Source organism: Podarcis gaigeae (assembly GCF_964106915.1).
Source record: "Podarcis gaigeae genome assembly, chromosome: Z".
In the NCBI taxonomy this organism is placed as follows: domain Eukaryota; kingdom Metazoa; phylum Chordata; class Lepidosauria; order Squamata; family Lacertidae; genus Podarcis; species Podarcis gaigeae.
Window position 1 is genome coordinate 33,165,489 of NC_139691.1, and position 20,983 is coordinate 33,186,471.

The window sequence follows — 20,983 nt, forward strand, 5'->3', positions numbered from 1 at the left end:
GACACAAGAATTCAGAGGTAAAATAATGAAATAACTTTATTGTGTTTAATATAAAACATATAAGAATTGAGCGACAGTAAAATTGAAAATAGGGAACATGATAAAATGGAAGTTACAATAAGTTTTGAAATAAGTTAACAAATTGCTGATGCTTTATAAGACAGAGAACGCAGGGTTCGGAGGATGTGGGGAAGTCCTATAGGTTAGATGGAAAAAGAATATGGAAATTTGTTATTCATATCTCTCTTTCTTATAACCACTCTTTATTCTTTTTTCTGTATTTTTGTACTCTTAAAAAAGCAATAAAAAAATATTAAAAAAAAAAAAACAAGTTCTTTAAGGTGCCCCGCTAAGCTCGCTTATTGCCAGACACTAGATCTGTCATGTTGCTGAATTAGCATGCGTTGTCATAGCTGTTTAGATTTGGGAGTCCCCATCCTCCAACAGTTGGTTTTTTTAATGTGTGGTCTGCCTGTTTGCAATATGAATTTGTTAAGTTTCCTTTGTCATTTGGACGTATGGATTGGTGTGATACAAACTGGATAACATTTGAAATAATAATAATAATAATAATAATAATAATAATAATAATAATAATTTTGGAACAAATAAAAATTTAGTTGCTATCAGCTGGTCCATAAAATTTTATAATATGCCCCATCATTTATTTGTGTAAAATATGCTGGAGCACGGATAAATCAGTTGGTTAGAGCATGGTGCAGATAACACAAAGGTTGCAGGTTGAATTCCTGTATAAGACAGTTGCTTATTCATGCAGTTCAGGGGGTTGGGCTAGATGATCCTCAGGGTTGCTTCCAAGTCTTCAATTCTCTGATTCTCTTGTTACTCTTATAGTTTACCTTTTACATTTAGTGGTACTGGAGTGCCCTCTACTGTTGAAAGAGGACATAAACCATATCTTTTAAAGGTTTAAGTTAATTCAACTGCTTTTTCAAACTTGTGACATATGTAGCTAGCTTTATTATAGAACTAACTGAACTGCAGAATTATAGCAAAACTGTGCAAAGCTTAGACTGGTGAAGGACACTATTGATTATTTGCCAAAATAAGTACAGGTATTAATTACTTTAAATGTGAAGGGGTTAGGAGAGCCAATAAAATGTTCAGAATGGCAACTTATTTGTGTTCAAAATGGAGTCTTTTTGCAAAAAACACATAAAACAGATTTTTTTAAAAAAACCACAATGATTCATTTATGTTCCGATTAAAATCACCATCAGTTATTAACTCATTTGAGCTTTTTTTCCCCTTTTCATTTTGGCCACAGGGTTGCCCCCAACCCCAGGAAGGGTAATTGGCATCAACAGATGCCAGTGTGATACTGTGTTCCATTAACACTGCCTTTATTGAGACCAAATTGATGTGTTTATTGTCAGATACAGTTGATTGTCTGGAAACGAAGACCAAGAGTGCTAAACCTGATACAGTACCAGTTTCTGAGAAAGGTTGTTCTTAAAACAGATTTAGTCAAGGAAAGGCATTAAAGATCTGACATTAAGTGTTTGCAGATCACAGTGATCTCCACAGATGTCTGCCATGCAGGTCTTGCTCTGTTTTGTTCATGCTCTACAAAAATCTTAAGATTTTAAATGTGAAAATGAAAGGAGTCGCTTTGATAAAAATACTGCAAGGCCTAGAAAGACCTTTCTTCTGTTGTGTAGATAGGTGGTTTGTTCCTTCCCAAATATCTGTAGTGATGATGTCCTCCTATACAGTATTTAATATGACCATCATCCTCTCATGCTGGCCAACAGGCAAGAATGAAATCGCAAGAACCTAGTCCTAATCGCTACGCCACACACGGGTGTAACCTTTTCCCACGTGCCAGGAACTCAACCCGCCGTGGCAGCCTCAACCTCTCCTTTGTCTCTCCCGCTCATCCCTCAGGAATCCTGGCCAAGGAAAAGGGGCGGGGCGGGAGGGCGTGACGTCGCGCGCGCTGCATGGGCGGGGCTGGGCCCCCTGGTTGCTGCTTTGCCATTGGCCGGATTTTACCCCGCCCCTTGGAAAACGCCCGCTTCACTTGTCCAGTCATAAGCTATGGGACGGTCTTGCGCATTTTATATCACGCGGGTAGCGAAAGCCTTACTCCTCCCCCTCCCTCCCGCTTTTTGGCCTTTGCCGGTTGCCGTCGCCGCTCTTTCTCTCTCCTCAGCAGGAGCGCCGCCGTGCGAAAGAAAGAGCCAGGCTGCTCTGGGGAAAAGGAGCGGGGGTGGGGGCGTCCCTGCCGGCTCCCGTCCTCAGCCGCAATGTCGGTGCTGAGCTGGAAGCCGTTCGTCTACGGCGGCCTGGCCTCGCTCGTCGCCGAGTTCGGTGGGTGAGAGGGGAAAGAGGGACCCGGGAGGTGGGTGGGGGGCCCCGGCCTGGGCGCACGCTCTCGCTTAACCCCGCCCCTTCCCCGTTACCGGGCAACAGGCCACGCCCTTTCTAGGGCCTAGTGCCTTCGGACTGCTGTCTGGTGCCCGTTAGGAGGCTTTGTCCGGCCCTTGAGGGCTTTTCCTTATCTCCATCCCTTCACTGCTAATGGCGCATCCCGTTTTCAGTTCGGTCCATACCACTCTGCCAGAGAAGAGGGGGTGAGGAAGCCTCGGCGGGGTGAAGGGGTTTTAGGACAGGGGAGATCACCTGCTTCGCATCTCCACCTGCCGGCGAAGCTCGCAGGGTGACCTTGGGCCACTGGCGCGCTGTCAGACCAGCCTACCTCGCAGAGTCGTTGTGAGGCAAAAGTATATCTGTTGATGGAGGGAGAAAACGAGGATCCGAATGTTAACAACGGGTGGTCATTGCAAGGGTGGCTTATTGGAAATGGAAAGGGGAAGATGGGGAACGTGGGGGGTGGGGACGGACAGTATGATGTATGGGTTAAAAGTTCTGAATTAGAACTCAAGGAATCGAGGTGCCGGTGAAGCTAAGTGGATGACCTTGGGCCTAGCACTGTCACTTCGCCTAGCCTACCTTGCAGGGCTGTAGTGGGGGTGACAGAACCACATACATGGGTCTTGTGACCCTCAGAAGGAAGGTGGGATATAGAGAGAAGCCCCTATGTTGCAGGGCCTCATTTTTCATACTAGTTCAGGAGAGAAGTTGGTTTGACTCCTCAGCACAAAAGCTCTTGGGGTGACTTTGTTCGCTATACATTCACTCTACCTATGTGTTGTGAGGGTGAAAATGGAAAAGCAGGATATTTTATGCCAATCTGCACTCCTCAGATGAAGAGTGGCAAAAATACACATAAATATATATAACAGTGGATGACTTGGGTCCATGGGTTGTTCCTGACTTCTTAAATATTTTAATTGTAAAAGCAATTAAATGTCCTTGTGGCACCTTAAGGAGTAAGTAGATTTATTTGTGACACATGCTTTTGTCAATTGGAGACCGCTTTAGCTGCATGAAATGTTATCACATCTATGTGTGTATGCATACATCATGCATGTACACATTGCTTTGTGTTTCTGTATGATAATTTATAAATTGCCTAGCGTTTTCTAGGTGCTATGCAAAGATTTAAAAGCAAAACACAGATCCCGTATGTACACTTAAAGGCTAGCAGACATGTTTCAAAGGGGAAATGATAGGGAAGGAATAGAGAAAAAGCAAATTCAGGTATTAGTTCTTCATAGTTGCATAACTGTTCCATAAACAAATGAAACAGCCACTGAAAGAGAGTTATCAGAGAGGAGGAGCCAAAAGACAGTCACAGCAGAGCTGATGAGGTGGGCCTTCCTGTCTTCTCCCTTACAAATCAAGTGTATACTGTATCTTACTGACATCCATAAATCACATGTGTGTATATAGACAGAGTTTTTAAGGTATCAAACAGCACTTCAGCTCTGGTTCTTGATAGGATGCAATTAAACACTAAATTCATTAATTTATTTACAGTGAATAACAAAACAGATTAATTCCTTATGGCAAAATGTACAGTGGTACCTCGGGTTAAGAACTTAATTCGTTCCGGAGGTCCATTCTTAACCTGAAACTGTTCTTAACCTGAAGACCACTTTAGCTAATAGGGCTTCCCGCTGCCGCCGGGCCGCCGGAGCACAAGTTCTGTTCTCATCCTGAAGCAGAGTTCTTAACCCGAGGTACTATTTCTGGGTTAGCGGAGTCTATAACAGGAAGCGTCTGTAACCTGAAGTGTATGTAACCCGAGGTACCACTGTATTGGTTTCTGCCTTCTTGAGCTGTTCAGGTATGACTCAACAGCATGCTGTAGCTCAGTTGGCAGTTATTGAACCCTGGTGAATTGTACCAATCACTGTAGACAATGCTGAGCTAGATGAACGAATGTTTTGACTATGTATAAGGCAGCTTCCTATGTTGCTTCTAATGCCTTAATAAATTGGTTGGTCTTTAAGGGTGCCACAAGACCCTTAGTTGGTTTTGGTGAAGTGTGGGAAGCAGATGGGAGAAATACTTATCTGTTTGGATGGCTTAGTTCAGTACAGGCGATACTTGCGCTTTGTAGGAAGAAATAAGTCAATGAACTTGATTGCATCCTAGTCAAATATGTAAATTATTACAGAGCGGCTAGTGTTGGCATGGATTTGGGGCAGGGTTGACCAATCAGCATCCTTCTCAGCCCTCACTTTGGTGTCTGAAATGAAGTCTCTCTCTCTTTTTCTTATAGGGACGTTTCCTGTGGATCTCACCAAAACACGGCTTCAAGTCCAAGGCCAAAGCATTGATGCCCGTTTCCGAGAGATCAAGTATCGGGGCATGTTCCATGCCTTGTTTCGTATCTCCAGGGAAGAAGGCATTCTTGCACTCTACTCTGGGTAAAGCGCTGTCCTTTATGTACAGTAACCACACAATGCTTGAGGCATCTTCCCCATCCTTTAAATTGAGGTTTCAGAACCTGTAGATAGCAAGAGTCAAAACTGTATACTGTAATTGGAATGCTAAGGGAACTCAGCCAAAAACCCCCAAGGAGGAGTGATGCTCCTGCTTTGCTGAGTGGAACTTAACTGTCTTCTTCCCCCACCACAGGATCGCTCCAGCCTTGTTAAGACAAGCATCTTATGGCACAATAAAGATTGGTATATATCAGACTTTGAAGCGACTTTTTGTGGATCGATTAGAAGGTTAGTTTGCCAAGAAAACAGTGTGTGCCTTTTTTTCTTAATCTATAGGGCCATGTATATTGATGATGCCATACTATAAATAATTTATCTGGTTTGGGCTTCCTCTTTTATGTCTCTGGCCTCAAATCCCTAAGGTGGACAAAAGGGCTGCATCAATCCACTGCAAATAGATGATGGAACTGCACCCAAAGGTGTTCTAGAAAGACTCAACATATTTCAAGTTATAAAGTTTACTCCTCAGGAGTAGCTTTATTTTTTACTTCTCTTCTTTCAAGAGAGAGTGAGCCACATTTCTCTCCGCTTCATTTGCTGTCTTTAACATTTTCTACGGCATCTTTGGATTTAATTGCTCTTGTCGGTGATAATTCATGTTTTTTAAAAAAGTTCTCACTTAATGTTTGTTTATCAGTGGCTACTGTATGAGATTGGGCCCTTTGGTGTAGGTATACTAAGCTAAGCATGCAGGGATGGTTGTATTACATACATACATAATTTCATTTGTATGTTGTCTTTCCACTGTTCAGGCCATGCTCAAGATGGCTTACAATATGAAAAAATACAAAACTGCAACATTACAAAAGTAGTAATAAACAAAAAAAATAAAACCAAACTGAACACTTTCCACATAAATCACAAGATGTAAGATAAAGATTACCCCCCCCCAAAAAAAACCCCACCCCAAGCAACACCCCAGCCTGAGATCTGTTCAGCAGCTTCAGCTTTTGTGGTTGGAGTCAGTTAGGACCTGGGAGTCCCAGACCAGGTGGAAAAAGCTTGCAAGGCAGGGAGCAGGTCTTTCAGGTCTCACAACAATATAAGCATGTGAAAGGGCTCATGCATACATGGACTAATCCCACCCTCTGGATACGGGCATGCATGGTTGACATGCACTACTACCACAGCCAATGCACAACTGACATCAGTCTGAAAGGACTTCTGTGCATGCATTTATGCACACACATAGATGCACTACAAATAGCACCTGCTATTCCTGGAGTCTGGCAAAACTGGAGTGATACTTGAGTGTTGGGGGAAGAGATGCTTTTTACTGGAGGTAGGTGAGGTATTGTAGCCAGTCATGCTGTGATTTTCATTCAAACAACTGGCTGTTACTTAGCTTCATCTTGGTCCATTTCCTGGCAGCTTCTCTAGTACTTCCTGCAATTCAGAATCAAGTTCCTGGGCAGCACTGTCCTCTTGCTTTCCTTTTGGAAGCTTGGAGCTTGGTACTGTTGTTGTTGTGGACTCTGATTAAGCTGGTAGCCCTGCCACTCCTGGACTCCTGATGGAGAAACCATAGCATAGCTTGAGTTCCTCTAGTACTTGCAACTGTAGAATGTAACATAACTTACTAGAATCCAGCAACATGCCTCCTTGTCTCTTGGCTGCCCAACACAGTTGCCTCTGTCTATGCCTGCCACATGTGGTGTGTCATGGTCTCTCTGCTTCTGGGTACTATATCCTAAATATTTGTTTCCCTTCAGGCCCCACGCAGCTGTTGACCCGGTCTCCTTTGGAGAGCGCTGCGGTCAGTACCACTGCCCTTCCCAGCATTAACTCTGCTCTAACTCTTGGCTTTTACTTTCTGAACTAATGATCTAATCTCCTTGGCTGGGTTTTTTTTGGTCTTGGGGATGGCTCTTCTAGGTTTTGGTAGAATCCTCCCCACCCCCACCATCAAAATTCTTTGAACATTGCCCCTATGGGATTGGATGACATTTCTTTAGACAGATAACTGTCCCAAAGAGCAAGTTAAATGGTAGTGTGCTCCTGTGCTCTCATTGGTCAAGCTGCAGAAGTACTTTCATTAAAAACCAGAAGTGTCACAAGGCTGTTCTTGGTGCCATGAGCCAAAAGAAAAAAAGCTGGAACACTTGGTCTTTATGTAGCATTACATCTTTGTTGTCTTTGTTTTTCTTCCTAAAATACTCTCTTGCTCTCCCTCCTTTGGGGTCCATTCTATGGTTATAACTTCCTCTCCAAACTCCTTCCTGTTTGCAGATGAAACATTACTACTAAATGTTATATGTGGAGTTGTGTCAGGGGTGATCTCCTCTGCGCTGGCAAATCCAACAGATGTACTGAAGGTAAGAGGGACCTGCCTTTGTGTATATACTTGCTGCTTCCATATGTTATCTCCTTTGGTCCTTAGCCTGTGGAGATGCTGCTATTTTGCTTCTACAATCCATAGCACTGCCATAGCTGCTACTCCATGTTTGCCATACTTTTTGACCATACACGCAGCAACGAAGGGAAGAGACCGAATACAGTTTCACATTAGTGTAACACTTTTAAGTTAGGCACGTGAAGACTAGTAGTCCTCAGCCTCTTCTGATGAGCCTTTAACTACAGCCTGTTATCATGTTCCAAAAATATTAATGAACTTTTGTATTTGTTTAAAATGACGATGGATCCATTCATATTTGGTTTTAATTTGTTTGGGGATTTTTCAATATGTTTTATCATTTTTATTTGTATACCGCTTGGAGTAATTCTGATCAAGCAGTTTACAGCCATACCTCGGGTTACGGACGCTTTGGGTTGTGCGATTTTGGGTTGTACACCACACCAAACCCAGAAGTACCAGAACAGATTACTTCCAGGTTTTGGTGCATGCGCAGAAGCGCTAAATCACACATTCACATGCACAGAAGTGCCGAATCGCAACCAACGCAGTGCTGCGGGTTGCAAACGTGCTTCCCGCATGGCTCACGTTCACAACCCAAGCATCCACTGTATATACTTTAAATACAGTAAGCCCACAATTTACACGGTGGCTACATTCCAGGGATCACCCCTAAAGCCAAAATCACTTATAGTCAAAAGTCATTTGGTTCAGTGGATGGCCAGGATTGCCAAAGTTAATTTCCCCAGAACATCCCCCTTTTCACCCCTTTTTAATTCTTAAAATATTACTTTGCACATAAAGCTGAATGTGGACAAATTAAGTGTGCATAAGTTGCAGGCTTATTGTAAGACTCATTTTAACCCCCTGCAAGCTATATTTGGCTGTCTTCCTGCTTCTTTCTCTCTTGGGTGACCAGAAGCAAAGGAGGACAGCAGTGGTACTTGTGCAGAAGAGGTAATTTAAGTAGGTGCTGCTGATATTTGAAGGATGAGAAAACCCACAGAATGGTTTAACAGTAGAGGAGGATTGCCTTCCTTGCATTTGATCACATTTTCTCTCTCAAACCTCTTTTCCAGCCTTAAGCACACATACACAAAATGTTTGTGGTGATAATACCATATTAGTTTACAGCATGACCCACCCATAGGCCCTGGCTCACTAGTTCAAGACCAGCCATATACAACAAATGGTTTTGATACCATGCTAGACAGCTGCTTCATGCTTAGATTCTTGGGTTTACAAGCAGTTTACTTTGGATAGCAGCTCATTCATTACTTTATCAGGAGTGTTGATTCATTTCTCTAACTAGGAACTCTCTTGCTAATCCATCTCTTTTAGATCCGAATGCAGGCTCAGGGCAGTCTGTTCCAAGGAGGAATGATTGGAAGCTTCATAGACATCTACCAGCAGGAAGGCACACGGGGGCTATGGAGAGTAAGTGCTTCTTTTGTGCATATTCTTTCTTTCTTTCTTTCTTTCTTTCTTTCTTTCTTTCTTTCTTTCTTTCCCTCCTTCCCCACCGACTACTTCTCCTTGTAGTGCTAGCACCCCATCCATCTATCATTTGCTCTTAAAAAAATTCTTCAGAGAACAAACTTTTTTGTAGTAAGACTTATCAAGTCTTATCAAGTCTTATTTTGTAGTGAGACTTATCAAGGATAATATGAATTTCTGCATTTTGGTTTCCTAACTTATGTAAAATCCACATTGTTTTGGTATAGTGAGTGTGCTGCAGATTGAATTGGCTAATATTCCTAGTTTGCCTTAGTACCAGCATGTATTCCTTGAGTACAGTACTCAAATTACTGGGGTGTGTGTTCAGAGGTGAATGTCCCCATTGATGTCCCCATTGTCCACTAATTAGAGAGATTATTGAGGGAAGCCTGATTTTGCTACAGTTAAAGAGGGGTCAGGGGGTAAGTTGCTCCCCAACTTTTCTGCCATAGTTTGAGAAGTGACCAGGGTTCTTCCTGTGGTTGTCTTAAGGCATGGGTTGGGAAACTAAGGCCCGGGGGCCGAATCCGGCCCGCAGATGCTCTGGGAATCACCGTGGGGTTCTGATCATTTGGGCTGTGCCATTCTCCCCCCAACCCACACACACTGTGGCAGCGGCACCTCTTCCCTCCCTCCTCCTGGCTTCTCCTTGCCCTGCCTAGAGAAGGAAGGGGGCTGGGCTTTGTTGAGCCACAGTTGGCTGAGCGCCATTTTAAGCAGGCCCTCCCCCCCCCCCCGAGCCAGCCCTTCTATGCCGCTCATTGTCCCTCCGCCGCCAGCCCCTGCCGCTCGCAAGGCACAGATAAACAGCACCAAGGCTCGTCCAGTGCTGTGGAGAAGGGAGGGGAAAGTCACTGAGGGGGGATCCCCCCCCCCAAATATAGACCAGGCCCCCACAAGGTCTGAGGGATGGTGGACCAGCCCCCTGTGAAAAAAGTTTGCTGACCCCTGTCTTAAGGCTATCTTTGTTCTGGATGCCACCTTAGTGTGAGAGAACATGGAATGTGATAACATGTTTTTGTGCTGGATAAATGCTTTCTGCTCCATAACAAATAGTATTTATATCCCCATACCTCCAAGTTCTCAAGGTGGTCCACATCAAGGTTAAGAATAAATTAAAAATACATACAACAAAGCGATGCAACAACAAAACCACCCAGATTATTATAAAATTATTATAAACTGTATTTATGTCTAGCAAAGTGCTGGAATGAAAGGATAATGAACTTGACCTATTCCTTACTTTTGCCTTCCCCTTCTTTAGCTATTGAACCTGCTTGGGGGGAAATTCTCTGCAGAATTTTAATTTGTCCAGTTCATGAGGTGGATTCAATAGGCTTGCTTGTCTTTTCTGAGTGGGGGGGAGGCAGCAACTGGGATCAGGGTTACAAACCCCTTGGGTTTGTAGAGTTAAACCAGTTTAATATAATATAGCCACAAAGTGGGATCCAATACTGCATTCTTCCCTAATTCAGTTCCCCAGCTCTGACCTAAGCAAGCAAATACCAAGATGCAGCTTCTTGGAAGGAGGAGGACTAAAAGGAAAGAACATTAAGTAATATAAAGAAATCAGTGTGCTGTATTCTAGTCAAATTTTGTTTTCTATTGCAGAGTTAAGGATAGTACAGGAAGCTATCTTTTCTAAGGATAGCAAATGTTATTATGCCCAGGATACTGTGGCAGGCCTTGATAGCCAATGAGCCTTCCTTTTCCAAAAGATTATGCAGGCTGCAAACGTCAAGGTATTTGGGAGTGGAGATGCATGGGAGTTACTAGAGTGAGGGTCTCTGGTGGCAGCACTATTAACTTTCAGTCTTTTTATTTGGCAGGGTGTTGTCCCGACTGCTCAGAGGGCTGCCATAGTGGTGGGAGTCGAATTGCCAGTCTATGACATCACCAAGAAGCACTTGATCCTTTCAGGACTTGTGGGGGACACAATCCTTGCCCACTTCATGTAATTATTGACCAGTTTTGCATGCATAAAATGAATGTAAACATAGTGCTGTGGTGGGCAGATCACCTCTACCCACCGTCAGATCAATTTTCTGATGAGCAGAGGTGATGATAACTCCTTCTCCGAGGCTGGTCTGCATGAATCAGCTGAGGATGTGAGCTCTGGTGTGAGAGGATGAGCGGGGAGCAGTATTGTGTGGGTACGTCTATTTTTGGTCACACCTGTTGATGGCATGCAGCTCCTGGAAGATTTGTCAAAGGTGAATGTGGCCCAAGGACTTTACACTTCTGTGCTGAAGTTTCTCATTTCCACTGCCTGAGGAGTAGGTGGTTTTTTTAATGTTTGTGTCATGGAAGTACCAATCTAACATAAACACAAATAAATTAAGAACAGTTACTAAATCATCTGTAGGCACCTAAAACTCAATTCTGGCAGGCACCTCCTTTCCCCTTTCTTATTCTCAGCACTGAGACTTGCCACTTTTCAGAAGAGGAACGGGAAGTAAAAAGAGAAAATACCCCTTCGCTCACTTCATGCTGGAAATGAGAGGCAAGCCCTGTTGAGTCATCAGGCTCATACAGAGATCTGTGGAACAGAAAGGGCTTCATTTTTAACTTCTTTCCAGATTCTGGTCAGGACAGATCTGCAGTGCTTCAAACTTTTACCAAAGCCAGTGCCAACTAATCCTGGCCCTACTTTGAGTTGTCTGTGTATACCGGAAGATTTAGGGTAGAGGGGCTGGTGGTAACCAGAAAAAATGGTTCCTGTGCACATCATCTCCATTATGTCAGTCTTGTTTCTAGAACCAGTATATTAAGAATGGGAGGAATCCGCAACCCCCAATTGTTTCCCCTGGAGTGCAAAAAGTAACCTCGTGTATTCTTCTCTATTTAGTTCCAGTTTTACATGTGGGCTGGCTGGTGCCGTTGCTTCAAATCCAGTGGATGTGGTGCGGACACGTATGATGAATCAAAGGGCCATTGTGGGGACCGTTGACCTCTACAGGGGTACACTGGATGGTCTGGTAAAGGTAAGGTTTGTAACGAAGTCACTTTTGGGTCTTGAAATGTCAGGGACAAAATGGAAGATGGGTTAAAATCCTAAAAGTCCTTTGAAGTTGCTCATACAACATTAAAATAATTCAGTGATGTGTATATGGCACGTGAGGTTTCTCCAAAAGCTAATTAAGATCCTAGTGTTATGCCATTTGTTCACAGTTTGTAGAAGCAAACAGTATAAAGCAGCCTCTTTCAATTAGCCCCTTTCTTCTTTACTACTTTTTAAAAATTAAATAAATACAAACTGATCAGTGATTTGGTGTGTATATAGGGATTGCACTTTTTCCAAGACAAGGATAAATGACAAATCTACTGGGAACTTCTTGTGCCTTCTAAATGAAAGCAACTTGCACACAAACACATGTCTGTGTATTCCTGGTAATTATTGTGCCTGCCTCCAAAGCCAGCCATTGGGACTTTGCCTGCAGTTAAAACACTAGAAAGAGCAAAGGCATGTAATGAGCAGCTGGAGGAGATGGCGGGTACCTGTGGCCCTCCAGATGTTGCTGGGCTACAAAGTCCCATTATCCCTGACCCATTGGACATTCTGCCTGGGAATGATGAGAGCTGGACTTCAACAACACTTGGAGAGCTACAGGTTCCCCTCCTCTGAACTAGAGGTTTTCTAGAGACTGAATATCACCCTGTAACAGAAAGTTAATTGCTTTCTGTTCTGCCATATAGCTGCAGGCCTTTGAGAGAACTGGTAGGTTGATAACAGTGGGTCCTGAAAATTTTCTGTCTCCTTCCCAGACATGGAAAAGTGAGGGCTTCTTCGCGCTTTACAAAGGATTCTGGCCAAATTGGTTGCGGCTTGGCCCCTGGAACATCATTGTATCCTTTAATGTGTGTGACCTTGGTGGGAAAGGAAAGTAGGAGAGAGTTCTCAAAGCAATTATTCCATAGTATTCTTTCTGGAGTTAGATATTAGATCATAGCTAGACAGATCTTACAACAATCTAGCAATGATGTATTCTCATTTCACTTTCAACTGCAACTAAATTAAACTGTTGTTTAAAGGTGAATGCCCAGTGTGCTGATGCAGGCTGCTAAAATTGCAAGGGCTTCACTTTGCTCCTTGTTTGTTGCTGCTAGGGACCAAGCCATGGTCTGGTTTAGTTTTGGTTCTGAATCTGGGCTTGTGGGTTTACTGCTCTCTAAACAAACCATAAGTGGTAAGCCAATAACAGACTTTGGTTACAGTTTGTAGTATACTTGTGGAGAGAATTAAACCACTAACCTACGTTAAGATGTAATCCTAAGCCACACTACAGCTTAATTTCCAGCAGGAACAAGGGAAGAGACAAGCTCCTGTGATTTCATCACTGTGTGCTTGCTTTTAAACTGTACTTTAGTTTAAAGTGGTATGCGAACCAGGCCACTGTACATTATGGGAACTGTGAGACTCTTAGAGCTGAAAGGACCTTGTTTTTCATTTTAAAACAAACAAACTGGTCCTCTGTGTAGTCTTTGTGTGCTGTGCATTTTTAGCCAAATTGATATTTTCTCAGGGGTGGGGAGTTGGGGCCCCTTTCAGTTTTATTTTATTTATCTAGGGTGTACTAAACAGTGGTGATAAAATTACAAGGTAAGGTAAAGGCTGCAGAACAGTGGTCAAAGGGGCCATAGGTATCACATAGCACAGCTTAGTAGTGGCACAGCTCATACTTTGCATGCAGAGGATTCCAGTTCAATCTGGGCAGCTCCCATTTAAAAAAGGACCTCTAGTAGTCAGATACGGGAAAGATCTCTGCTTTCAGAATAGTGGTATTTCTTGGTATAAGGGAGCTTCATATGTTAACTGTGTATTTGGACTATATGTATAGCCCAGATTTCTCACTAGCCTGAAATGGGGGGGGGGGGGATGATGATGAAGCAGTACTCTAGCTGTCTAGCATGACCAACACAGGTGGAAAACAGGCTTTGTAGTTCTCAAGTTGCAGAAACAATGAGGGAAGTCCTAGGAATATTTGTTAGCTGGGTGATTATTTTTCTTTCTCCTGCTTTTTGACCAAATAGTAACAGTCTCTAGGCTTCTGCAGTTCTGACTGTGGAGCTGTCTCATTACTTGGGTGAGAAAGTGGCTTCTCTGATATTTCACGAGCGAATAGTTGCAGATGGTTATCCAAAGCAGGTGTTGGTTGAGAGTCTTCTTGTCCCAGCAGCTCCAGGTCGAAAGCACTTATGACTGGATTGCCCTTCTGTTTCATGGTTTGAAATAGAAACCTATAAAGTGGATGCTTAGCTGCGATGAGACTTGGGACAGGGAGCAGGGTATGGAATGAAAAGCCAATTCCTTGAGGGCATTTCTTTAACTTGTTGACAGTTTTTTATCACCTACGAGCAGCTGAAGAGGCTCCCTTTCTAGGCGCCAGATCGGATTGGTGATTCAGCTGCCCTTCTTGCTCACCTGTTCCTGCATCTTCATGTCTTTTTGCCTATGCGGACTGAGGCCTACCATCCCCACTCCTGAATGCTCAGGCCTTGGGAGCATAGCTTGGATGAGAAGGGGGATGTTGGGGCCAGTGATATTCAGTGCTTTCCCATAAAGGGAAAGTTGGAGAGCAAGGGGGAGAGAGAGCATAGGGCTGAGTCTGTATCTTCTGTGAAGAGCTGTGTGAGTTTGAGGTCTTTCAGAGCGCAGCTTATTGCAATGTGGATTTTGCAGTAAGCTGTGCCTTCCCCTTAACTTGTGCAAGGGGGAAATTCAAAGGAGCTGCTGCATTCCCTTCCATTGTCATGTTACCTTAATAAACTATTTATTGGAGCTATGTATGTGTTTTGTGTTTTTCAGTATTGTAAGTTTGGTGCTGGAGGAGGCAGCCTGTGAACGAGAACAGCTGCTCTCTCAGTAGACAAAAAACTAAAAAGTTGTACATCCAACTGCCCTGTTCACCAGCCTCCAAGGTAGCATTGTCACAGAATGTCTGAATTCACCAACTCCTAATGCTGCACTGCTGTGATGACACAGAATGTTGGTGAACGTTCTAACTATTGTGAAGAAAGTTTCAGTTTTTGATTCTATAAATTGCTTAATGTTCAGATTTAATGCTGCTGCCCTCAGAAAATTTTAAAGTCACTTTGACTTGGATGATGATTCATGCTTGCCTATTGATGGAGGAAGCCTAAAGAACTGAGGAGAACAGAGTAAAGATGATCAGAATGTCCTGATGCATGGATGTATATTGCTATTAAATATGTTTTCTTTCACTAGCGTCCTTGAGTTTGTTAAAAGAGGCAAACCTCTTGATCTGTACTTTGTTAACCCTCTTAAGAGGGCAAATTGACCTCCCAGGAATGATTCATCAAGGCAGTTGCTATGCGTAGAGTTATTGAAGATGAAAAAATGATTAAAGATTCTATTGCATACAGATGGGGGAACAAATGATAGTACCAGGCAAATAAATTGCTTTTCAAGGATGTGGACATCTGAGCCCCATCTGAGATGGGGAAATTCAATTAGATTTTTAAAAACAGGTACATTGCAGGGAAGGGAGGGAATAAAAATAGCCTTGTAATGCAGGTTTCTTCTATACATTTTGATTTTATAGCTTGTTAGCCTGGGCCATGAATAAAGTTAGAAATTGGGGACATGGAGTTAACCCCCCCCCATGTGCATTATCCAGTTCTCTTGTCTCTGGAGAGTGTGCTATATTGATGTTACTGTCTGTATAATATCCCCTGTAAAGTGGCTGCACGAAGGTAGCAGGTAGTTGTGCTCTGTCTTGATCCATATTAGCTCTTTTTCTAGTATTAGCACTGGAAAGTCAACCAGCTTTAGGTTCCTTCCCCTTCATTAGTCAGATGGAGTTACATCCTGACTTCTGTGCACCAGTTTTTTCTGGGCAGTATTCAGTATGACACCTGTGAACTGTGTGTCACAGATGGCACCGTTGCTACATTTGCTGTGCTCCATCATAATAGCAAATATTTATTTTTTCAGGGTTTCTTCAGTGTCATTCACTTAATTCGTGTGCTTGGGGGGTTTTTGTGTTTGTTTTTTAAGTGCAAACACAAGACATGATAAAACAGAGCATAAAGGAAATGCCTTGCAGCTTCTATATTTGCTTACGTTACTCTAATTTTTAATATTTATTAAGCACCAACAAGGTTTTGATAAGGATGGGCCAGCTTGCTCACTAAAGTGGTTTGAGCATATAACACCACTCCTGGCTTGACTGCACTGGCTGCCCATTAGTGTCCAGGCCCAATTCAAAGTGCTGGTAAATAAGGCAGAAAAACAAACTTATCAAACAAAAGAATGCAAACTCAGTGATTCAAAATATCGTAAATGGCTGCTAAGCACCAACCTTGTGCCAGCTGCCATACTCTCTCTGGGATGTGGCTTCTTCACCCAGCACAGCAGTGCACACAGGAAGCAAGATCTATAGTTCTCAGCTTATACTTCTTCACCCTCAAATAAATAAGTCAATCACTTCAATGTTTTGTTTTGTTTTTTAAGGAGCTGAGGATGATGTCCTATAGCAACCCTGGGAGGTATGTTGGACTGGGAGACTAGGGCCAAAATCATCCAAGGAGCTGTAAGCCAGAGTAGAAATCGACCAGGATCTCCCCCAGCCTCCTATAATACACTGCAAAATTGACCAAGGCCTATGCCTATACGGCTTGTATGCAGATATGTTCTGTTCAGATTTTAGTATTGACATGCAGAGGAAGATGTATGGGATTAGTGTGTAAGATCCTTGTTCTACATGCTTCCCTCATGTGTTTTGTATTTTGTATGAACGGGCTTAACCTGCATCTCTGTTTCCCTTGATAGGAAAGGCAAGGGACTTCTTGGTTCCTTTTTTTTAGTAGCCTACACTCACCTGTTTTTCACAAGGTTCCAGCTATGGCAATGGCAACCCAAGCAATCAACAGATTATCAGTGTAAAAGTACGTTCCACATCATCAAATGTGATTCTTCATTTAATACAAAACATCTGAAATGGTATTTTTCGTAATTACGAATTAATAGACCGATACCTAATCCAAACTGAATACACCTTTTTTCTCCTCCATCACAACTTTGATGACATAAAGTTGCGGAAATAAAATTCATATCTATATCAAGGGTTCAGTTCCTTCAGCCACCTCTGTTTCCCAACTCTGTTATTGTTCCCTAATGTACAAAAATGACCTTGTGTCTCCAAAAAACATCAGTACGTGGTCCCACTTTTCCTGAGATGAAGTCAGGGTGCAACTGTAGCATTCACTGATAGTGGTTGGTGTATGGTGTCACAGCTAACCATTTGCCTTTTAAGTTCTTGTGAAAACCTGTAGGACATTGTATCCTGCATATAAAATCAGCTGCACTTGCAATAATACATTTTTGTGCCATTTGCATACTATGTTTCACATAAAACTTTTCTTGGATTTGCTCAGCATAGAAGTGAGTTTTCTGGTCACTCGGGTTGTGATTATTTCATTCCTCTTAATACTGACACAATGACTTTCTAGAATCCAAAGGTTTCTTAAAAGTCAGTACTGACTGGAGACATTCAATACCTCTAGGTGTCTTTTCAAATAAAACACTGATAAGCCCAAAATGCTTGTGATCCATGTCCTTCATCTATCTTCTGAGGGTGATACTCTTCCCCAGTGGCAGTACAAAGTGGGCAGCTGCAAATTCACCAAATAGTAATTGTTGGGAGTAGCTCAAATTGTCCCCACTCTGAATTAGAGAGACAGTTGAGCAGGAGTCATGAGGATGACTCCTAGTTCTTTCCTGGTGCATCTCTTCCTACCCGTGCAAGACATCCACTCAGTACTGCAATAAGAAAGCAAGAAAGTATAGTTAGCTCTCATACATTGCAGTGTACGTGTGGTGAACCTCCAGATGTTGTTGGCCTCCCAACTGGCTGTGCTGGCTGGGACTGATGAGAGTTGGTGTCTGACAACATCTTGGAGGGCCCTAGCTTCTCCATCCCTGTTTTACTGCAAATGCGGGCTATGTTGGACATTTGGTTTTTGTAAAGTAAAAAGAATCTGAACAGATTGGGGGGGTGGGTAATAGTAGCTCCGTATTAGGTAATATAATCTGTGCCTTTTATCAAGTTCCAGCTTCAGCAGCTGGCATCTGCATTTAAAAAGGTCTCAGGTAGCAGAGCTCTTCCTAAGACCTTGGAGAGTAACTTCATAGACTACTAGTGGACCAACAGTCTTAGGACAAGGGAAGAAAAATGATCATCCCAAGGGCCATATTCCCTTCTGGCAACCTTCTGGGGGGGCACATGGCAGTGGTGAGTGGGGCCAGAGGCAAAAGTGAACAAAGTAACGTGTAAAATTTACCTTTGTACAAATGCAGTAGGATAGTTTATATACAGACACCTGTATTCTCCATTCAGAAAAGCAATAGGTCTTACCTGAGTTCCAACTAGGCAAAAACACTCTGGATGTGAAGCAGAGACAGTGGGCAGGTAACTTGAGATGGGGTGATGTTGCTTGGGGAGATAGTCCTGGAGCATGATATTCAGCCCCCAGGTCTTTTTTACACAACCCCTGACTTAGGGTGAAGGGCTATACTTCAGCATTGGAGCATCTGCTTTGCATGAAAGTCTTGGGTTCAATCTCTGGCATATCTAAATAAGGCTGATGTTCTGCATCTAATTTTTATACAGCACAGTTCCTTCTTTCCAAATGTACATTGCAATCCATTTTCACCTTTGAGCTGAATAAGAAAGCGGAGTTCCTTTCTGCTCTGACATCAAGAGCTGCTGTTTACACCAGCTTGGAAGCTTTTAAGCACTCCTTCAGTTCTCCTCTTGGCTATTAAAAGAATCGAGGGATGCAGTTCCAAGTCAAAATCATTTAACTCTATAGAGCAAACTGCACAATGTCCTGGAGATCAATAACATAGCCACTCTGAATAAGCCAGTGCCATGGAACTGGAAGAGGAACAGTGATACAGCTGTTCAGTTGACCTTTCTTTACATAGTCTGTGGTGTTTTATTTTATTTGTTGGGTTGGATCTAGACTTATTCATACCTGGGGCGGATTCAAATCAGTGGAAATAGGGTTACTTCCATCCATGTTGTTGTTGTTGTTATAGGCTGACAGTGTTTTTGCATGAATGCTCTCAAAAACAGGTCTTGCTTACTACATTTCTAAGACACCTAAAGGCAAGTCTTAGATCACCACACTGTGCCTTCATCATGTGTTTGTGCCTCAGAAAAGCACTTTAGTTGCCCTTCTTTAATGCTGACACAGAGGGTTGTGGCTCTTGCCTCAGCTGCAGCAGGGATGGCTATCCTGAGATTTGGAGGGAATGCTGAAATCTTGCCTAAAAGTCTGCAAAGTAGCTTGTGCCTTCTGGCAATCTGCCCCAAGAGCAGCTGATGGGGTCATCATGATTCGTTTATGATTGCAGAGGAAGCGATACACAAGACCCAGAAACTTGATCCTTTGTCCTGGGTATTGAGGCCGGACTGTTCCCTCCTCAGTCCCATAGTCTCACGGCATCTGGCAGATATGATAAGGCCTGTAAATAGCTTTATCCCCCCGTACGAAACATGCTACCAATGGTTACTAACCAAGAAGGCTATGTTCTACCTCCATTGCCAGAGGCAGTGTTCCTCTGAATACCAGCTGCGTTGCTGGGACTTACAAGTGGGGTGAGTGCTGTTGTGGCTCAGGTCTTGCCTGTGAGCATCTCATAGGCATCTGGTTGGCCACTGCAAAAACAGGTCTTGGACGGGATGGTACTCTGACCTGATCCAGTACAGTTGTTCTTCTCTTCTTCTGGTAATGGAGAATCATAGAATTTTGGAGTTGGAAGGGATCCCGAGAGTCATCTAATCTAACCCCCCCCTGCAATGCAAGAATCTCAAATGAAACATCCACAACAGATGGCCATCCAACCTCTGCTTAAAAACCTCCAAGAAAGGAGGGACCACCGCCTCCCAAGGGAGACATTTCCACTGTCTAAACAGCTCTTACTGTCAGAAAGTTCTTCCTGGTGTTGAGTCAGAATCTCCTTTCTTCTAACTTGAAGCCATTGATTCGACTACTACCCTCCAGAGCAGGAGAAAACAAGCTTGCTCCATCTTCCATGTGACAGCCTTTGGGATGTTTGATACAGATATATTCCAATGGCATATGTTCACAGTCTCATAGGAATCTTCCTTAAACACAGTCAGACCACTGTCCATCTAGGTCAGTATTGGCTACACTGACTGGCAGCAGCTCTCCAGAGTTTCAGTCAGAGAACATTTCCAACCCAACCTGGAAGTGTCAGAAATTGAACCTTGGAACTTTCTGCATGTAAAGTAGATGCTATCCTACTCAACAATGGCCCTTAGGGTGTTTTGTCACCTGCATCCCAAGATGCCTGGAACACCCAACTCCCAGTACTGTCTGTTATCCCCTATCTATAAGCACATTTTCCCAGACACTGCCCCTGCAAGCAACAGCAGACTGGAAATACAGTGTTGTTTGGAAGCATTGAAGCATAAGGCTTTCTATTTCATACCCAGCCTGCTTATAACAGAGGGAGGAAGTCTGAAATAAATCAACCACTTTGCTTTGACGCAAGTGGCAATTGGGGGAGATAAGATACATTAGTGAAGGCTGTCCACCCCTCCTAACATGAACACACATCCTGAATGGCACGTAGGACAAAGTGCAGGATAGCTGAGAAAGGTGCTAAAGATGCACATCCTGGGCAAGAGGAGGTCTCTTGTTTTCTTTCTTTGTTTGCTTCTTTGTTTGCCTTTGTACCCTGCCTTTGGCTGCTGGCAGAAGGTCACCAAAAATTGACACGACCACATAATACATTTAAAGCACATGGCTCCCCGCCCCTCCAAATATTGGGAGCTATTTTGTTAAGGGTGCTGAGGATTGTAGTTCTGTGGGGAGCAAACTACAGTTCTCAGGTTTCTTAAGGGGAAGCCACGATTGTGAAAGTACTGTGCTATAAATGTGTGGGTGTGACCTTAGATCAGTGTTTCCCACACTTGGGTCTCCAGCGGTTTTGGGGTGACAAATCCCATCATCCCTAGCTAGCAGGACCAATGGTCAGGAATGATGGGAATTGAAGTCCAAAAACAGCTAGAGACCCAAGTATCTATGGGCTGAGGACAGGTGATTTGAAATTAAAGGCTAGTACTGTACTGGCATCACTTTTTTTTGTAAATATTTTTAAATTAATTTTCACAGATAGTAAACAATAAAATAAGGATACAAAAATCAAACCACAATCTTAATATCTGAACTTCTAATAAGGAATCGGGCTATTTTACAA

At 43.2% G+C, this 20,983-nt stretch overlaps 1 protein-coding gene across 2 annotated transcripts; it reads left to right on the forward strand.

Moving 5' to 3' along the window:
- The first annotated feature begins 2,071 nt into the window (after positions 1-2,071).
- On the forward strand, positions 2,072-14,513 carry SLC25A14 (solute carrier family 25 member 14). 2 transcript variants are annotated; one of them, XM_083721070.1, is made up of 9 exons: positions 2,072-2,334; positions 4,655-4,802; positions 5,014-5,108; positions 7,110-7,195; positions 8,575-8,670; positions 10,560-10,684; positions 11,579-11,714; positions 12,496-12,576; positions 14,069-14,513. In XM_083721070.1, the coding sequence occupies exons 1-9, from the start codon at positions 2,271-2,273 to the stop codon at positions 14,108-14,110; spliced, it is 873 nt and encodes a 290-aa protein (XP_083577196.1). In that variant the 5' UTR covers positions 2,072-2,270; the 3' UTR covers positions 14,111-14,513. The 2 variants fall into 2 exon arrangements, with proteins under 2 accessions (XP_083577196.1, XP_083577197.1); XM_083721071.1 differs by lacking the exon at positions 2,072-2,334 and adding an exon at positions 2,895-3,737.
- The last annotated feature ends 6,470 nt before the right edge of the window (positions 14,514-20,983 follow it).